The sequence below is a fragment of the Coffea eugenioides genome, chromosome 3 (genome assembly GCF_003713205.1).
Source record: "Coffea eugenioides isolate CCC68of chromosome 3, Ceug_1.0, whole genome shotgun sequence".
Lineage (NCBI taxonomy): Eukaryota > Viridiplantae > Streptophyta > Magnoliopsida > Gentianales > Rubiaceae > Coffea > Coffea eugenioides.
Window position 1 is genome coordinate 7,997,150 of NC_040037.1, and position 17,999 is coordinate 8,015,148.

The 17,999-nt window shown below is 36.3% G+C and overlaps 1 protein-coding gene across 1 annotated transcript; it reads left to right on the forward strand.

Annotated features, from left to right (window-relative positions):
- The first annotated feature begins 4,657 nt into the window (after positions 1 to 4,657).
- On the forward strand, positions 4,658 to 17,898 carry LOC113764845 (non-lysosomal glucosylceramidase). The gene is made up of 18 exons (XM_027308862.1): positions 4,658 to 5,345; positions 6,223 to 6,333; positions 6,448 to 6,504; positions 6,673 to 6,749; positions 6,843 to 6,942; positions 8,134 to 8,207; positions 9,049 to 9,149; positions 9,225 to 9,328; positions 9,467 to 9,520; positions 9,619 to 9,674; positions 9,781 to 9,819; positions 11,815 to 11,956; positions 12,162 to 12,346; positions 12,918 to 12,985; positions 13,140 to 13,212; positions 14,007 to 14,068; positions 15,627 to 16,941; positions 17,323 to 17,898. The coding sequence occupies exons 1-18, from the start codon at positions 5,265 to 5,267 to the stop codon at positions 17,585 to 17,587; spliced, it is 2,964 nt and encodes a 987-aa protein (XP_027164663.1). The 5' UTR covers positions 4,658 to 5,264; the 3' UTR covers positions 17,588 to 17,898.
- Positions 17,899 to 17,999: the final 101 nt, after the last annotated feature.

The following is a 17,999-nucleotide window of genomic DNA, read 5'->3' on the forward strand; positions in this document are numbered from 1 at the left end:
ACAAAGGATTTGTCATTGGACTGTTCACCTCCAGTGTGTGTTAGTGTCAACCAGCTAGCTAGGAAAATGCCAGGAAATCAACCGTGTATTAGCCGCCAGGTGAAATTTAAAATGCAGGCTTGATCCTAGGTTAGGGTTTCAAACCTCTGTGCTTGCAGTAAAATTCAAATACGTGCAATAGTATACCCTTTAATTTAAAAGTGGAGACTACCTCCCTAATTCTTTTTTTTTTCAGAGACGACAACTATTATATAATCTATCTATCCTAGACTACAAGAGAGGGGGAGTTAAAGAGGTTTTGTATTAGGAGTTAGTAAGTACACAGACTTTACTAAACTAAAGGAGTGTTTGGACATAACTCTTAGATATTTTTGCTGCAGATAAAATTTAAACCTCCACCTGCAATCGAAATAGGGTCTTTAAGACCCACATTGGTCCTAATTCTTCTTGGTATAGTTAGAAACAGCAGTAGAATAGAAATTGTACGATTGACACAAAAAAAGAGCTAGGAAAAATGTGTGGGATCCATTGATTGATGGAAATATGGATTGGACTGGCTGGTTCTTTGCCCAACATGGTTGGAAGTGAGGGATTAAATCGTTGTAAATTGTGATACCACATAGTGTCAGAATCAATTACATTTGACGTGTGTTGAAATAATTAATAAAACGTTAACGTGGTTATGACTTGCCATCATTTCCACTCATGGTCTTTTCTTTTAAAAAAAAAAAAAAATTTCCACCCGTGGGGAGAATAGGAACGCTGTGCTTTAAAGACTTGTCAATGGACTCAATGCGGTGGAAACTTGACTTTCATTAGCTGAATTCCTCTTCTAAAACACAAGGTGGCATGTAAAATAATGACAAGAAAAATATTCAATCCAATTAAATTTTCTTTTTTTTTCTAATATTAAAAGGAGTATATGTTGAAGAACCTCTTTTTGGGGTGTTTAATTGCTTTCTGCTTGGTTTTTTTTCCAATTCATTAACTACAGTCAAAAGATAACTCAAAATATTCCTTCCATATTTCTATTTTTCTTTTCTTCACTTTTTTTTTTATATATTTTTTACTTTTGCCTAAAGTTTGGCTTTGTTTTCTTGGAGAAATCGTAAATTCTGAGCTTGGAATATTCCTTTGGTTGGACTGTTCCATTCACATCCAAAGGTAATGCGACCCTTTTCACCAAATTGACCCATTAGAAAATGAACCCTTTTCTTTTGTTTTTTTATTATTTTTGGTAGAGTTTTTTCTTTATATCATCTTTAATTTAATGTTTTTGGCTATAACTATTTTCTTTTTATGTTTTTTTTAAATGTTTTTGGGCAGAGTTGTTTATTTTTCTTTTCCCTCTCAACTGGATATCCTTTTTCAAGAGTCAACAGAACTCGTCAGCATTAGTTAAATACTGTATCCCTAACATCTCGAATGCCCTTTTATACCGTGTCTTGTTTGAAGTGTCAACGCTCGTGCCAAACCTTTCTTTCATCATCCATTGTTTAGCACTTTGTATTAACTTTTATTATGCAAAAAATAGGAAGAGGTAACACTCATTAATTTTATGTAAGGCAATTATGGAAAATTACTACGAGACAGGTTCACCGATATTACAAGCTTCAACTCTGATAAAAGTCATACGTTTTTATAGCTAAGAGTCTGATTGGGGTTGTGATAACTTATTGAAAAGTATTTTACTAGTAAAGCTTTTAATAAAGACACTTATCAAGTGTTTAAGAGCTTTTAAATATATCGAATTGGGGGCTTTAAGTCGGTAGAAATAATCAAGAAGTATTCCCCAAGATTTTGGATCTAATTGTGGTTCGCGATAGCAGAGGAAATGGATTGGAATAAGGGGATACACAGTTCAATAAGTATTTATAGTATTGCATAATGTGTACTTTAATATATATATATATATTTATCTCTTTACTTAGTTCCTAATATAGGATAAAATGATTAAATTTAATATTTTATTTTTTAAAATTTTAAAGTAACAAATTTGAGTTTTTCCTAAAAGTGCTTTTAATACAAAAAATTTCACTCCTAATTTTATAAGATGATATTTATCAAACGTCTCAAAAATATTTTCAACACAAAAAAGTACTTTTTATCAGAAGCACCACGATCCCAAACAGATAAGAGTAAAAAAAAAAATTAAAATCAACATGCACCATGTGAATAATTTATTATTTTCTTTGGTCTATCAGAAACTCTAAACTTAATGCCAAAAAACAGGAGGGAGAGAAGCCTTGATAATTGAACTAGGAGGCTAATTAGTTAGTTGGCTCACGCGTAGATAGACTCGATTTTTAAATATTCAATAATTCAAATTGTATCACACCATCTCTCGATTTTTAAATATTCAATAATTCAAATTGTGTAATACCATCTCATCAAACGGTACGACACAATTTGGAACATTAATAAATCTTTGAAAACCGGTCTACCAAGTTCTGGGGTAGTTAGTATCTCAATTAGGTAGTTTGAGCGTGAAGAACAAATAATTTGTTATTGGCCTATAAATGCCAAACTAAAGGTAAAAGAACGGCAGCTGGAGCCCCTCCATTATTGTTTCAAGAGCGCCATTGAAGACAGAAAGTCCTCGGGACCAACCCGTGGGCAGGGCAAGCGCTTTTTATTTCTTCTTTACACAAAGTCGGTGTCCTAATTTGGTCCAAAATGGATGCCATGAAACATCAAACTTAATTGGATCTGTCCCACTTGGACCCCTTTAATAGTTGTAATTTCTTGCTTCTTGACCTCCATGGCTGGCTCCATTGGTCCTCCTCCGCCGCTCCCAACACTTTTCAATAGTCAAATTTTTCGTAAAGGAAAGAACTTTGTTAAAAGGGTCTTGGCAAACTAGGTTGTTTAATTAATAATATGATGTTAACAAAATACAAAAGTTGGAGTCCGTGTTCGTCTTATTCATCTCCGTAATTGAGTAGTTTCAGTAATTTATCACCGTAATATTTTTTAGAGTAAATTTTATACATAAGAACAGTGTATAAACTATTATCGTTGAACTTATGACATATATGCAAAAGTTGAAACTCAAATTTAAAATTTGTATAATTGTCATTTATTTAAAATTAACAGTGTATATACATTGTTAGTGTAAAAAATATTAGTCTTATTTTTTATGCATGTAACCTAATTCTTTATTTTTTTCTTTTTTTTTTTAAAAAAAATAAGTTATGTTTTCCAAAAATTGTTAGTGACATCAATCTTTTACCTCTCATACAACAAATACATGCTTTAATGTTATACAGTAAAATATCTGGTAAGCTTGGACTTTACATACGAAATAAATTAATTTGTGTGAATAATCATAAAATACATGAATCTAGAGGCAATGTTTTGAATACTCAATATTGACTACAAGAATCTCGAAGGCAAAACTTTTCAAGTGCTCGAGTGACAAGTCCATTGCAAACAAAAGAACAGTCATATAGGACTGCAGCGTTTGTCCAGAAACTACTAGAGAAAACTTGTACCATGACGTTCATCTACTCAATAAGGCTATGTTTGGATCATCTGTTTTTGGAGTATTTTTCAAAAATTAATTTTTCAAATACAATAAAAGTTACAACAAAGTACTCTAAAAGATAATCTAAAAATTAGTTTAAATTTTTTTACAATTTTACCAAATATCTCAAAATAAAGTGCCAATAAAAATATTCCAAAATATTTTTTAAAAATATTTTAAAATATACTCTAAAAACTCTGCTACAGCAAAGTTTTTCAAAAATACCTCCAAAAACAACTAATCCAAACAGCAATTTGAATTTTAAAGAATTTGCTGCACTTCTACACAATGAATCGAATATTTCATGCAAAACCCTTTTGAATTTAACACTTTTTTTTAATGAATAGGATTATACATGATATACTTGTGTAACAAAATTTATCTTTACATGTCACTGTTTTAGTGTTCATATTCGTTATCTTAGTATCTACATCTATTATACTACATTATCTACGTTACACACACTACAATTGACATTAATGATTACGAAGAACTGACATACTTAATGTTAGTAAAAGAGAATAAATTGAAACTGTTTCGAATCCAATTCTCATCACAAGTTAAGAATTTTTAAATCTATTCTCGCTTTTATTAATTTGTTTGGACAAGAAGATTTGCCAAAAAAAGATTTCAAATTTTGTTCAAAACATAATTTTTAATTAATTTTTTATTTCACATGCATCACATCACATCACAAAAAATTATTACAGTAACTATTTTAAATAACCTCCTATCCAAACTATTTCTAGAGATAGTTATTCCTCTACTGTTGCCTGTGGATTCCTACACTCTTGCAGACGCAACACGGAAGTGCTGAAGCTGCCGGTGCACCGAAAGGCAGCCTCTCCTCTCGTGCGCATTCAATTCAAAACTGTCACACTAAGACCGCCCATATATGACATACCCCCCCAGTCCCAGCAGGGGCCCCCGCTCCCAGGCCCCTCTCACATTTCATCGCGCGCGCACGCACGCACACACACACCTCACGCCATTGCCCACACGGAGAAATATAATACGTAGCTGCATACAGGGATTGGTATAAAATAGACAGGCTGATTTATGAAGGCAGGACAAGTTAAATAGGAGAACAAATACCAATACTGAGTATATAAATATGTGGAGAATAAAATTTTGCAATATTCCAACACTTGGCAAGTTTACGCGAGAGAGCTCCTGACTCATTCTTTCCAGGTGTTGGATAGTCTGAATAGCACCTTTTCCAATTCCATCTAGCAGTTCAATTTCGATCCCAGCCCACAATTAAAACCCTGTTATTTTTTCCTATATTTAGAGACCCTTTTACTCATTCTGTTAAAATCCCAAATCCCCAGATTTTTTGACTCCATGTTTCGGTGTGTTGGGTAGGCTCGAAATTTGTTGACATTCCATTTTTGTGATTTGATTTTCCTCCTCATCTTCATCTCTTTTTTCAACTCCACTGCACTTTCCAATACTAGCAGGAACAACCCTTTTCATATGCTCAAGCACCAGAAGTAACAAAGAGAAGAAGTGTAGAAGGGGTGGCCTTAAACTTAAAGATTCGATTTTGGGAGGATTAGAAGAAGAAGTGAAGTATCGTGTCTCTTGGGTTTTTCTTGAAAGGCACTTTTGGTCACTTGGTTTAGATAGAAATTTAGAAATCTAGAGTAAAGTTGAGTTTTTTTGTAGAGCCTTGTATGTATAGACAGATAAGTTTGATAGATAGCGATATATAGGAAGATAAGCAATACTAGTAGAAATGGTGAGTGGAAATTTATTTCATTGTAGAAGAAACTCATGGCCCCCAGAGGAATACATCCATCGATCAACTTTACAGTTGGTAAGTTTTACTACTCTTTTTTCTCCTTGTTGTCTATTTTGATCCCTTTGTTCTTTCATTTTGACTATTTTCTTCTCTTGACTAATCCAAGAGTTGCTGTATGTAGATGTATTTTCAGCAGCCTTATCAGAAAAATGTGATCTTGTAATTGTTGTTGCATCAGAAAGTAGTAATATGTGATTTCTGGGAGAATATCTTGTTTTACACAAATGTTTTCATGATGAAATTAATTTTTATCCGTGTCTGTGTATTTACTTTTGGGATTGGTTTACCTCAAAAAAAGAAAAAGAAAAATGGTGAAACAAATCAGTAACGACTCCTTGAAATCTGAATATTTGGGGATGAATTCTCAGCTTCATGGAATCATATTCATTTGTTATTGTGCACATATCTGCAAATATATATTTATCTAGAGAGTGTAATATAGCTGCCTTTGAACTGGCATGAAATCCAATCTAAAGGTGTTAAATTTGGGTTTAACTTTCTGGTTTTTTTTTTCTGTTTGAGAAAATTCTTTTTTTTTTTTTAAATTCAAATTAAGCCATGTTCATAATCTTCATATTGAAGTATGTTTTCCTTCTACACCAAAAGCAATGCCATGCTATTTTTCTGACCATCCTGGTGTTTTATTGCCACAATTTGCTGCAATGGTATGGTGTGGGGACTAGGCGGAAATTAAATGTTCTGTTATGCATCAACTTGGGTGCATTATTTGTAGCTTTCCTGCGCGTGTTCAATATTTTTTATTCTATTTTCTCTATGTTGAGGAAAGTTGGGGAGAAGGATCTGTTTCCATCTGCAATGACTACATTTTCCTGTTAAGCATCATCTTGTTAATTCTGGAGGTAGTGATTGCTTTTTGGCTCTCTTGCTGCAGTTTGATTTTGATAGTGCTGGGCCACCAGAACAAGCTTGGAGAAGGAAATTGGACACCCATGCCAGTATTCTTAGAGAATTCAGTATTACATTTGTGGAAGCAATTAAAATGGTAACCACATGAATCTGTTCAAGAAATTTATTAGATCAAGGGCTATTATACGATTCAGAGGCATGCCCTCCCACTGTTTGTACTTATTGTTTCATTTGCTGGGATTGACTTCAGATCAGACTTGGTATACGTCTTTGGTCATATGTAAGGGAAGAGGCCTCGCATGGAAGGGTAACTCTCTTAGCCTTTACTAATGTCACATCATAACTTGTCACATCAATGTTTTAGGTTATAGATTTTTAATTTGTTTAAGTAACTGGAGAGTTTTTGGACATCTGAACAGCATGAACATTAGTAGGAATTCAAGTTTTGGGATTTATCTTCTTGTTATTCTTGCAGAAAGCTCCAATTGATCCCTTTACACGTGAAAGTTGCAAACCATCAGCATCACATGGTATTCCACTTGGGGGTATGGGGTAAGTTGTGGGATCCAGAAGGAGAAAACTAATCCTTGCGTGTTTCTATAATGTATATGCTTCTGATGAAAGTCAACTTGAAAATGACCACAGAAGTGGCAGCATATCTAGAGGTTTTCGTGGTGAATTCAGGCATTTTCAACTTCTTCCGGGTGCATGTGAGGCTTCTCCTATCATGGCAAATCAGTTCTCAGTAAATCTCTGCCCCTTAAACTCATCATGTTATTTCCTGTATATACATTGGACATTGTATTCGGGTACTCATGTTGAATTAACTGTTCTATAGGTTTGTTTGTATGCAAGCTAAATATCTGTTAGGAGCCTTTGTTATGGACTGTACGGTTGTCTGGTTAAAAATCTATTCAGCAGAAACCCTTCTGTTTTACAGATCTTTGTGGCAAATCTTAATCTTCCTGGGCCTTAGGCCTAAGTTGAGACTTTTTAGATATCATGTAAAGAAGTTTGTTTGCTTATCATGTCGAAATTACATTTGTGTTTTTACTCATAGGAAATGGAGCATTCAGTATAAAATAGATTATATGATCATCATAGGGATTACTAGAGGAATATTCCTGCTATCACAATGAAGTTCGAAGTAGCAGGCAGATATTTGTGGAAGTTGTGATTTTCATGTGATGTGAGAAGTATAGATGTGTTTGTGTCTGAGGGACTCGAGTCTGTCTGTGAATCTATGTACATATGTGGATGTAAGGGCTGCACATCTGTTGGATTAGTTTAGAAGAAGTTGTCAGTTAACTTGATTGCTTTTTAAAGGGCTGAGTTGGAAGGATGTGTATCAAGCTGTTGGGTTGGTATTTTCCTGCACTAGAATCCCAGAACAGAGTGGATTAGAAATGGAATATTAGCAGTTGTTGAAAATATTAGTCATTGGAAAAAATTGCATTTGGTAAAGATTTTTGTGGTCAAGAGCCTGCCTATGAGATTTTCTATTCATAGGACTTGATGAATCAGCTTTTTCCAGTCACATTAATATTTTTGAACTAAACCAGTTTCCTTGAGACTGGTTTGTGCTTCATGATGTTAATGCAGAAACTCAGCAATAGGAGAAATCCAGCTGTTTAAATAAGTAATGGCCAAAAGTGCTGTTCAGGGATAGGTTTTCTGATTCAGACGGTTTTGCTGATGATTGCTTAGGTTGATTATTCCCTAGATGGCACATAATCCCTTTTATAAGAAATTTATGTATTTGTGCTTTTTATTCCCTACTAATAAGTTGTGAACTGCAAATTGCCAATCGTGGAATGCCCAGATAAAGAACCTTGTTTATAAATGTGGTTGAATCGCCATATATGAATTAGTAATATTTCTTATCCTTACTAGTAATTGCGTTCTTCATCTTCTAATGGTTTTTCTGGTCCAACAGATTTTCATATCACGAGATGGAGGGAATAAGAAGTATGCATCTGTTCTAGCCCCTGGACAGCATGAAGGTTTAGGGTAAGGAAATATATATGTAAATTTTACATTTAACTTTTATTTCTGACAATGTGAAGGTTTTGGTTTCATCTGACTCTGCTATCAATTGCAATCCTCTATTCGTTTCTTTAGTTGTGTATGTGTGCTCTTACTTTGAATACAGATTCAGATACTTTTCTAAGTAGTTAGTGTGCTTCAGGCTTTTATTTCGCACTCACTCACTCTCTCACTCTCTCAAATCCAACAGAGTAAGTGTAGGAAGAATAGAAAGTCCTCCTTGCATGTTATCAAGTTAAAATGAGGGTGTATTGTTTTTATGTGATGAGTGCTGGTGAGGAGAGAGATGATGTATATGCATTACAGGCGTGCACACAGAGTTTTGTGAGAGATAGTACCCCCAGCAGGCAGGGAGCATGATAGGATTTCCAGAAGAGGTTCTTGCCTATTTCATGCCTTTGGAATGAACCTAAATTTGAGATTGTAATAAGTAGTGCATTCGGTAGTTTATGGTGCAAACAACTTGACTTGGAAGGCTCAGAAGCATAACTAGGCTTGCAAAGTCATGGTTATCAGTTCTTGGTCAGATATCTCTGCTTAATTGATTACATCTTTCTTGTGCTCATGATCAAGGTGTGGCTGGGATGTCTGTGTAATAAGAATTCCATCCCTTCTAACCTGCATTACTAGAGAGTGAAAAATTAAAATGCTAGTTTTTTAGGATTAGAAAATAGTCTTGAGAGGACAATATGCTACTTGAATAATCTTACCATGTTCTTGTCTGAGCCTAGCTGAAGCAATCATTTATCAACATTTTCACTTACTAAAAATGGTCAGAATATCGATTCACTTGTGTGTGTATCAGGAAATCTGGCGATCAAGGTATATCATCATGGGGATGGAATCTGGATGGCCAGCATTCCACTTATCATGCACTATTTCCAAGGGCGTGGACAATCTATGATGGTACTTTTTCCATCTTATGAAGTTGATGTCATGAATTAACTTTGCAGTTTGCCATAATGGTATTTCAATGTGTAGGTGAGCCAGATCCAGAACTCAAAATCTCCTGCAGGCAGATATCACCATTTATACCTCATAACTATAGGGAGAGCAGTCTTCCTACAGCTGTTTTTGTCTACACTGTAAGCGAATTTTTGCTCATAATTATTTTTTGAGAGGAAATTAAATATGACGGGATAATTGTAATATTATTAAAGCTATTCAAAGATTGATAGTATTTTGTGATTTTCTTATCTGTTTATCACCTGTTTATCTTGTAGTTGGTTAACACAGGGAAGGAGAGGGCAAAAGTCAGTCTTCTTTTCACATGGGCAGTAAGTTTGTATTTTTGCTATAGTTTATTATGGCAAAATAGGTTTAGTAAAATTGTACACTTTGCATACATTATTCGGTCACATTTCTGTTTATGCAGAATTCAATTGGAGGTGTCTCACATATGTCAGGAGATCATGTGAACGAGCCATTTATGTGAGTATTCATGATAGAGAATTAAATTATCTACATTTTGTTGCATTGTTTTCTTGATTAGTAACTATTTTTCCTCTTTTCTTTCCCCCCCACAAAACCTCCACAGAGGTGAAGATGGAGTCTCTGGAGTGCTCCTGAATCACAGGCAAGTCATCAAACCTTAATACCTTAATATGACGGTTGGTTTGCAGATAATATTTTTGAATGATTTAGTTTTGTATTTGAAACTGCTGGAGTCGATTCAGAGTTTTGAAAGACAAATGTAAAAGAGTGACCTGACAGGTAGGATAATTTTCTAAAGACCAAGAGGGCAAGCCAGTTCTTTAGGATGGTAAATCATGAATATAGCTGAACAGGGTTTATTAATTTGTAGTAGTAGGAATCCAATATCTTTTTCTTTCAGAAAGTTATTCGAAAAAGGAAGAAAAAAAGGGGGAAAAAGAATTCTGCTTGAATTTATTTGCCAGATGTAGCATAATGCTTATATTTGGATGGTGGTGTATATATAGGAAGAAGAAGCAAACCATATCATACCTAGGTGAGTTGCTTTTGTTTGATCATTTGTCAGCCAGATTATTTTGGACAATTTGAGATAAGCATAGATGTTAACCAACATTTAAGGATATCTATCTGTCACTTCACAGTTAACACCAATCTTGATTGGTTTTTGTTCTTTGTACGTTTCCTGAAATATTTGCTCAAATAACACTGCTATCATCTTTTTTATTTTTTCCCTTTTATATTATGTGGGGCAAGGTTAATTCTTATTAGCTGGGTCCAATACTTTTTCTTGTGCTAATTGTCTAAATCATGTGGATGTTTTTGGTCCTCAATATGATGTAGTCAGAGAAACGCGAGATTCTTCGTGAGGGATTGTTGTGTGAGGTTTCATACTTGATAGGATGATTGGCTCCAAAACAAATATTTTAAGAGCATGAAGACCAAGAATTTTTATACCTTAAATTCTAGAAAATTGATAATTTTTATGCTCAAGGGCAGTGGTGCTAGCAGGGGACCGTATTCAAGTGAGGCTGGGCAATTGGCCCTCCTCAATGTTGAAGAATTCTTAAAATTTGCTTTGAAAATTTTTAAGTTTTTAGTATTGTTGAAGTTTCCAAAATTTTCTTTTTCCCTTGAAATTACCTCCTAAGTTCTTGAAGTTTACAGTCATCACATACTTAAAAAATGATGGCACATTCAAAACAATAACCAAGTAGTAGTTGACAACAGAAAAGAGAATTTTAAAACGTTTGGTATTTAAAAAAAATGTAAAAGCTTTCTTTTGTTCCTTGTTTAAGTCCTATAGTCTTCTATTGCTCATGAAATATTTGTCTTACGGTTGTTTCATTATTGTTATTGTCATAAAACTTTTTATGTTTTAACGGAACTGACAACCATTTTTGCTGTTTACCTATAGTTTTTGTACAGCTATTTATTGCAAAAGAAAAGTTTTGCCATATGAAAGTAATTGGCAACAACCCCAACCCTCACTCCCCACCCCCACCCCAAAAAAAAAAAAAAAAAAAAAACTTTTGGTCCTGGCCTCGCCACTGTGTGTGTGTGTGTGTGTGAGAGAGAGAGAGAGAGAGAGAGAGAGAGAGACCCCAGGGGGCATGGAGAGAGGGGGGGAGAGTGAGAGACAGACAGACAGACGGTCAATAAAGATGCCGGAAACATTAAAGGATAGAAGAAGTTGGCATTATGTTCATGGTTCTTTTAAATTTTGTAAAGTTAATTCACATGTGATCCCTATACTCCTACATTTTAGTGATGTACCTCTGATACCCTAAAAGTTGACCTGTGAACGTATTAGTAGACAATACAGTCTAGCTAGATCTCATATTGTGTGCCGTGACATTTCTTGCAACATCATCAAATGCTTTGCATGACCAGAAATCTTCTGAATTAATTTTTTAGTACTCTGCGGAATTTGGCCTTGGTCGTGAAAGGCGATGAAATGTTTTTTGAGTGCTCCAGCAAATCTTAGCCTGGTGTCAATAGTAAAAAATAAGGAAATGTAATCTCTATGATAATCATGAAGCTTTCATGTTCAATGGCTGGTCCTTATTTGATATTATTCTTTCAAAAGCACAATGTCATAACAGTGGCTTCTATTCTCTGCACAATGCATTTGTTGCAGGACTACAAAAGATAACCCCCCAGTTACTTATGCCATTGCTGCATCTGAAACTCAGAATGTAAGCGTGTCAGTTTTACCCTGTTTTGGCCTGACTGAAGGAAGCTGTGTAACAGCAAAGGATATGTGGGGTAAAATGGTTGAGGTAAAAATTGCTCTCAATTATGTGACTATACAGTTCTCGCTGATTGCCTGTTCAGCATTAGTTTCTATCATTTTTGGTTTGCATAACCTGGTGTGACATTTTATTTTCCCAAGAATTCAGTTACTTGTTCTATTATGATTATAGCCTTTGCATTTTTTCCTGTCATTATCTTTCTCATCACTATCTCATGCTTATCCACCTCAAGGATGGGCATTTTGACAGGGAGAACTTTACAAAAGGGCCAAGCATGCCATCTTCACCTGGTGAGACGCACTGTGCTGCAGTTTCTGCCTCAACGTGGGTTGAACCTCATGGAAAGTGCACTGTTGCATTTGCTGTTGCTTGGTCATCCCCTAAAGTTAAATTTATGAAAGGGAAATCTTATAATAGGTAATCTCATAGTAAGTTGGCTGATTTGACATATGTTTCTGAAGCTCTGTAACTCTTTGTCCACCGATTTTTTATGTCACCGTTGCAGTTCATTCCTTAATGAAACTCTGTTTTTATCATGAATCTGAGCTAATTTAATATACTACAGATCATTTTTTTTTATCTCGGCCATTAAATGTGAATATATGGAAAAGCGCATGCATGGTTTATTAAACTTGGGTGTTATGACCTAGAAGTCCTGTACGTCAAATGATTTGGTCATCTCATTTCTTATTGATATCTAGAAAATTAACACCAGAATGTTATGATGTGTTCAATTAACCTGAATAGAAATCCATTTTTTGGCCTTCTTCAACATGATCTTTTGGGCCTTTTGCTTTTGCTCTTAGTCTGCTATTTATGTGAACCAAAAACTAGTGGTGCTAATTTCTTTACATGGGTTGACTTGCGATTGTTTTTCCATTTCCTGCCTGTAGCAGGAAGGGACTCTCTGGAGATGAATCTGCCAATGCTTTCACATCTTCTCATGTCTTTTGATTTTTTTGTTTTTTAATTCTGTGCTGGTTTACAGGAGGTACACTAAATATTATGGCACTTCTGAGAGGGCTGCGGTAGACTTGGTCCATGATGCCCTGACAAGTAAATATCTCCTTCTGGACCTTCTTTTGCAATTCAGCTTATTAGCAATAGTAAAGGGCAAAGTGGTCAAACCCCGTTCACCAATGCTTTTTCTTTGATTGTATTTTGTGGAAATGGATTTTTAACTTTTGTTGTTTTTACATTTTGTGGTCAGATTATAAGCTATGGGAAGAAGAGATTGAAAGATGGCAAACTCCAATCCTCAAGGATGACAGGCTACCAGAATGGTAAGTTATGGTTGGACTGGCTATTCCTTAAAGTGTTGTCAATTGCTTCAGTGAGTCCTACCCTGACTCTTGCTAATTTAACAGATGTCTGTTTGAAGTCTCTTGAGGTTTAAAAGACAAGTTCATATCTATTAGGTGCCTATATTCTTCTGAACTACATTTCTGAGGTGGTCATTTTAGGGGCCACAACATTGTTCTCCCTCATGGCCAGGGAGGGTCCCCTGAGGAGTTTGACTCCTGGCTTTTGGAGAGTGTTGATGGACATGTTGTGGCCTCCCCACCCCCACCCTACCAAAAAAAACTTAAAAAAATAGCGTTTTGGCAAGTGTGAATGTAGGTGCAAAATAATTTTTGTTTCTCCTTGTATTTTCCCCAGTTTAATAACCTCTTGTTGCTGTGAAGTGGCTTTTATCTTTTGCTTTCAACTTTTTGAGGAGTTTGACTTTAGCCTCAGGAGGGGGTCTGTATATGTACCCACCCCACACCTGTCCCACCAATCAAAAAAAATACAAAAAAGAGAAGAAAATTGGTAAAGTATGACTGGGAAAGAAGTTCTTGTTTCTCCATGTATTTCTACTACATTAATAACTTCTTAATGCTTTGGAGTGGCTTTACCTTTTCATTTTTTTGTTGCTTCTATTTGGGATTCTTTCCTTCCTTCCTTTTTTTTTATTTGGGTTTTTTTTGGGGGGGTGGGTGGGTGGGTGTGTGTGTGTGTGTGTGTTGGGGGTTGAAGAGTTTCTCCTGTTGCCTTAGATAATGTTGTGAAAAATCATTTATTTGGTGCTTTACAGGTACAAATTTACATTGTTCAACGAGCTATATTTTTTGGTTTCCGGAGGGACAGTTTGGATTGGTACTTTTCTATTCCTTGGTTACGTGCTTCTGATGTATTTTTTCCAACATTATTGGAATTTCTACTTCCAAACTGCTACATGATAGGACAAACTGAATTACAGATTAAGAATTTGTGATATGGTGGTTTTGTGCATGTTTGAAGGAGAGAATTTCTGGTTTGGCAATTAGGGCCCTCTGAGCTTATGGGGATTCCTTTGTGGTGAATGGATCAATTTAAACGCCCTTTGAGTGCATTTATGGACCACTCTTGAATGTTACTCCTGTTGGCTCAAACATATATTGTTTCATTTTGAGTTTTCAGCTCTTCTTCTAGCCTTCTTGTCTGATGATGTTTTCCTGTGCTCTTACGTTGGGGTGATGGGACACATGAATGAATGGTGGTGCTTGGTTGCCTTTGTTTAATGGAGCAGTCTCAGCGTATACCAATCTTAAATTATTACCTCTCCCCCGGCTTTGTTTTGCCTTTTCAATTTTCTTCTTTTCTTTTCTTCTTTCTTTTTCTTTGTTTCGTACTTTTTTTGGGGGGGGGGGGTGGGTGGGGTGGGTGGGTGGGTCAGTTGGTGAATGTGTAAATGTTAAGCCAATACTGCTCAATAAGCATTGTCTTTGACATCCTGTTGTATCGTATCATGTTTGAAACTCGTTAGAAATTCAGCTTGTTTCCCGTGATAGATCGACTGTAAACATATATCTTGTTGAAAAGGAGAGAAAGAGCTCAATAAGTATTGTATTATTTACCTTAGAAAATTTTCTGGGAGAAACTGCCCCTGACCTAATAAGGCTACTATTGGTGCAAGTTGTAAGGAGTCTTGGTCTCGAGTCAAGCTGGGGCGTCATTTCATTCTCGTAATGGGAATGAGTGCACTGCAAGACCAGACAATGCATCAGAGAGTTAAGTAATATTTGAGTTCAACTAATTAGGAATCTGAGAAGAGTTGCATTGCATGATAATACTTTGGGCATCTGAACCGAAGATTAGTCATCATTTTTTGTAAATTTGAAAGTGTGTAGTTTGGGGTATTTGGTGGATGCATATTGATGTAATACATCTGGGTTGGGTTTCTGAAATTAAAGGCGCCTACTGATGTTGTGCCTTGTCCTTGACTGAGAACACCGATCTTAGTTTTTGATTTGAAGAAAGCTATTTTCTTCTAGGGGTTTTCTAACAGGTGCTCATTGGGCACTCGTTAGCACACATAAGTCACACCATACCTGCCATGTTAATGCACACATCAACAATTATTACCCTCCCTTGTATTTGTACTTCTCTTGTTAACATTTACTTTTCCAAAAATTTAACATCTGAACTACTCTTTATCAAGTGCCCAGTGGGCACTTGTTAGACATACCCTTTCTTCTATTGTCAAATACTCTTATGCCCTGCTAGCTCTTTGCATGGCAAACTGGCTGAAATCAGAAGCAGCATAATAGGTTATTTTGGCTTCTAATGATGGGAAGCAGAAGAGAATGGCAGTTATTTTACCTTTGTTGCTTGGAATTGAACATATTACATCCCGACCTGAAATGCTTTGCTTTTATGTTGTTTTCCCACTCAGATTCTAGCTTGCCAACTGAGGACTCGTGGGAAGTTCAGAATGAGGCAGTGCCAGTAAAGATCAAAGAAGTCACAGTGAGTAAAACACAAGAAAATCATAACCAAGACATGGAAAACAACCAGACTGTCGTCAATACTCATGTTGATATGATGTATGTTAATTCACAAGATGATGGTGTGAAAAGTTCGAAAGTTAGTAATGAAAGAGCTTCTAACAACTCTGATGAAAAAGACGAATCAACACTTTTCCGAAGAAGATTTGAAAGCCGTTTTACAACTTCCTCTAGTAAATTGCTGGAGAACGATACCAATGATGTTGGTAGGTTTCTGTACTTGGAAGGTGTAGAATATATCATGTGGTGCACATATGACGTGCACTTCTATGCATCTTTTGCCTTGCTTGAGCTGTTTCCGAAGATTGAGCTCAGCATTCAGCGTGAATTTGCAAAAGCGGTATTATGTGAAGATAAGAGGAAGGTGAAGTTTCTAGCAGAGGGAAATTGCGGTATCCGGAAGGTCAAAGGGGCTGTTCCTCATGATCTTGGAACTCATGATCCATGGCATGAAATGAATGCTTACAATATACATGATACTAGTAGGTGGAAGGATCTGAATCCTAAGTTTGTGCTTCAGGTTTATAGAGATTTTGCTGCCACAGGAGATTTTTCCTTTGCAGCTGATGTTTGGCCTTCTGTTCGCGCTGCAATGGAATATATGGAACAGTTTGATCGGGACCATGATGGCCTCATTGAAAATGATGGATTCCCAGATCAAACATATGATACTTGGACAGTCCACGGAATAAGTGCTTACTGTGGTGGTTTATGGCTTGCTGCACTTCAAGCTGCAGCAGCAATGGCTGTTCAGCTTGGTGACAGAGCCTTTGCTGAACGATGCAAAAGCAAATTTGTAAAAGCAAAGGCAGCCTTTGAAGAAAAATTGTGGAACGGCTCCTACTTTAATTATGATAGTGGTTCTAGCAGTAACAGCAAGTCAATCCAAGCTGATCAATTGGCAGGACAGTGGTATACAGCATCTTCAGGCTTGCCTGATCTTTTTGATAAAGTTAAGATCCAGAGTGCCCTCCAAAAAGTATATGATTTCAATGTGATGAAAAATCGAGGAGGTAGGATGGGTGCAGTAAATGGAATGTATCCAAATGGAAAGATAGATGAGACCTGCATGCAGTCCCGTGAAATATGGACTGGAGTCACCTATGCAGTGGCTGCCAACATGATTCTTGCTGGAATGGTGGAGCAGGGTTTTGCGACAGCTGAAGGTATATTCCTGGCAGGCTGGTCAGAAGAGGGCCATGGGTAAGTTATATTTGCATAATCAGTTCATTATTTTCTCATGTGCAAGTTGATAGATCATCTTTCCTGCCTCACCCCTTGAAGCTCTTTGAAGCAATAATCTTGCAAACGACGGTAGCAGTCATGAAGCATATGTACTGGGTTTTCGAGGATCCTTATCTGGGATGAAAACATGATTTAATCACCCTTGTGTCGTACTCATATATACGCCGCTGTGACAGCGGCACTATCCCTGGGATCTATTTGTCTGTAGTACACACATGCCTGCCATATTATTCTTGTTCTTTCTCAAGAAATACATCTAGAGTCTATTCTGTTTACATTTTTCATCCCTGTTTGGCTATCTCCTTATCAACCATTCTGCTCCTGTTTTTCTTTACGCAGATATGCATTTCAGACTCCAGAGGGTTGGTCAATAGATGGGCACTTCAGGTCTCTCCTGTACATGAGGCCACTTTCAATTTGGGGCATCCAGAGGGCAATGTCTTCGACTAAGACTACTCTTGAAGCTCCAGTGATAAACATTATGGACAGAATCAACATACCCTATCATAATAGCACACTTTCCTCTCGCAGTGAAAGTGGCGTCAAGAAGATAGCACACAAGGCCAAGTGCTTCAAGAACTCGGTCTTTCATTGTGCATGCTGACTGACTTTCTTTGTGAGGAATGTAATGCTACTGCTAAAATGTTGTTCATTCATTAATTCTTTGTAGTTGGATGGTTCCTCCCATCCTCTTTTTTCAGCAGCAAGAATATAGCTGAGGGAGGTTTGTGGAAAACTTCAGCCCTACGGGCCATGGCAATAAAAACTGGAAGGACCATGCATGTATTCTATTAAAATAGAGTCCTAGTTTTAGCCTAGTTAACGTTCTATATAGCAATAATTTCATGTCGTTCTGTAAGAGATTTTCCAGGACTCTTTTTTGACTCTGTCCTTATCTGTTTTGATCTTTTTCTATAGGTGTTGTCCAATGGTCTAGGCTATATGCTTAATGAGCTGTAATCTAGTCTTCGAGTTAGAATTTTTAAGTTGTCCAAAAATGGATGACCAAGAATTTC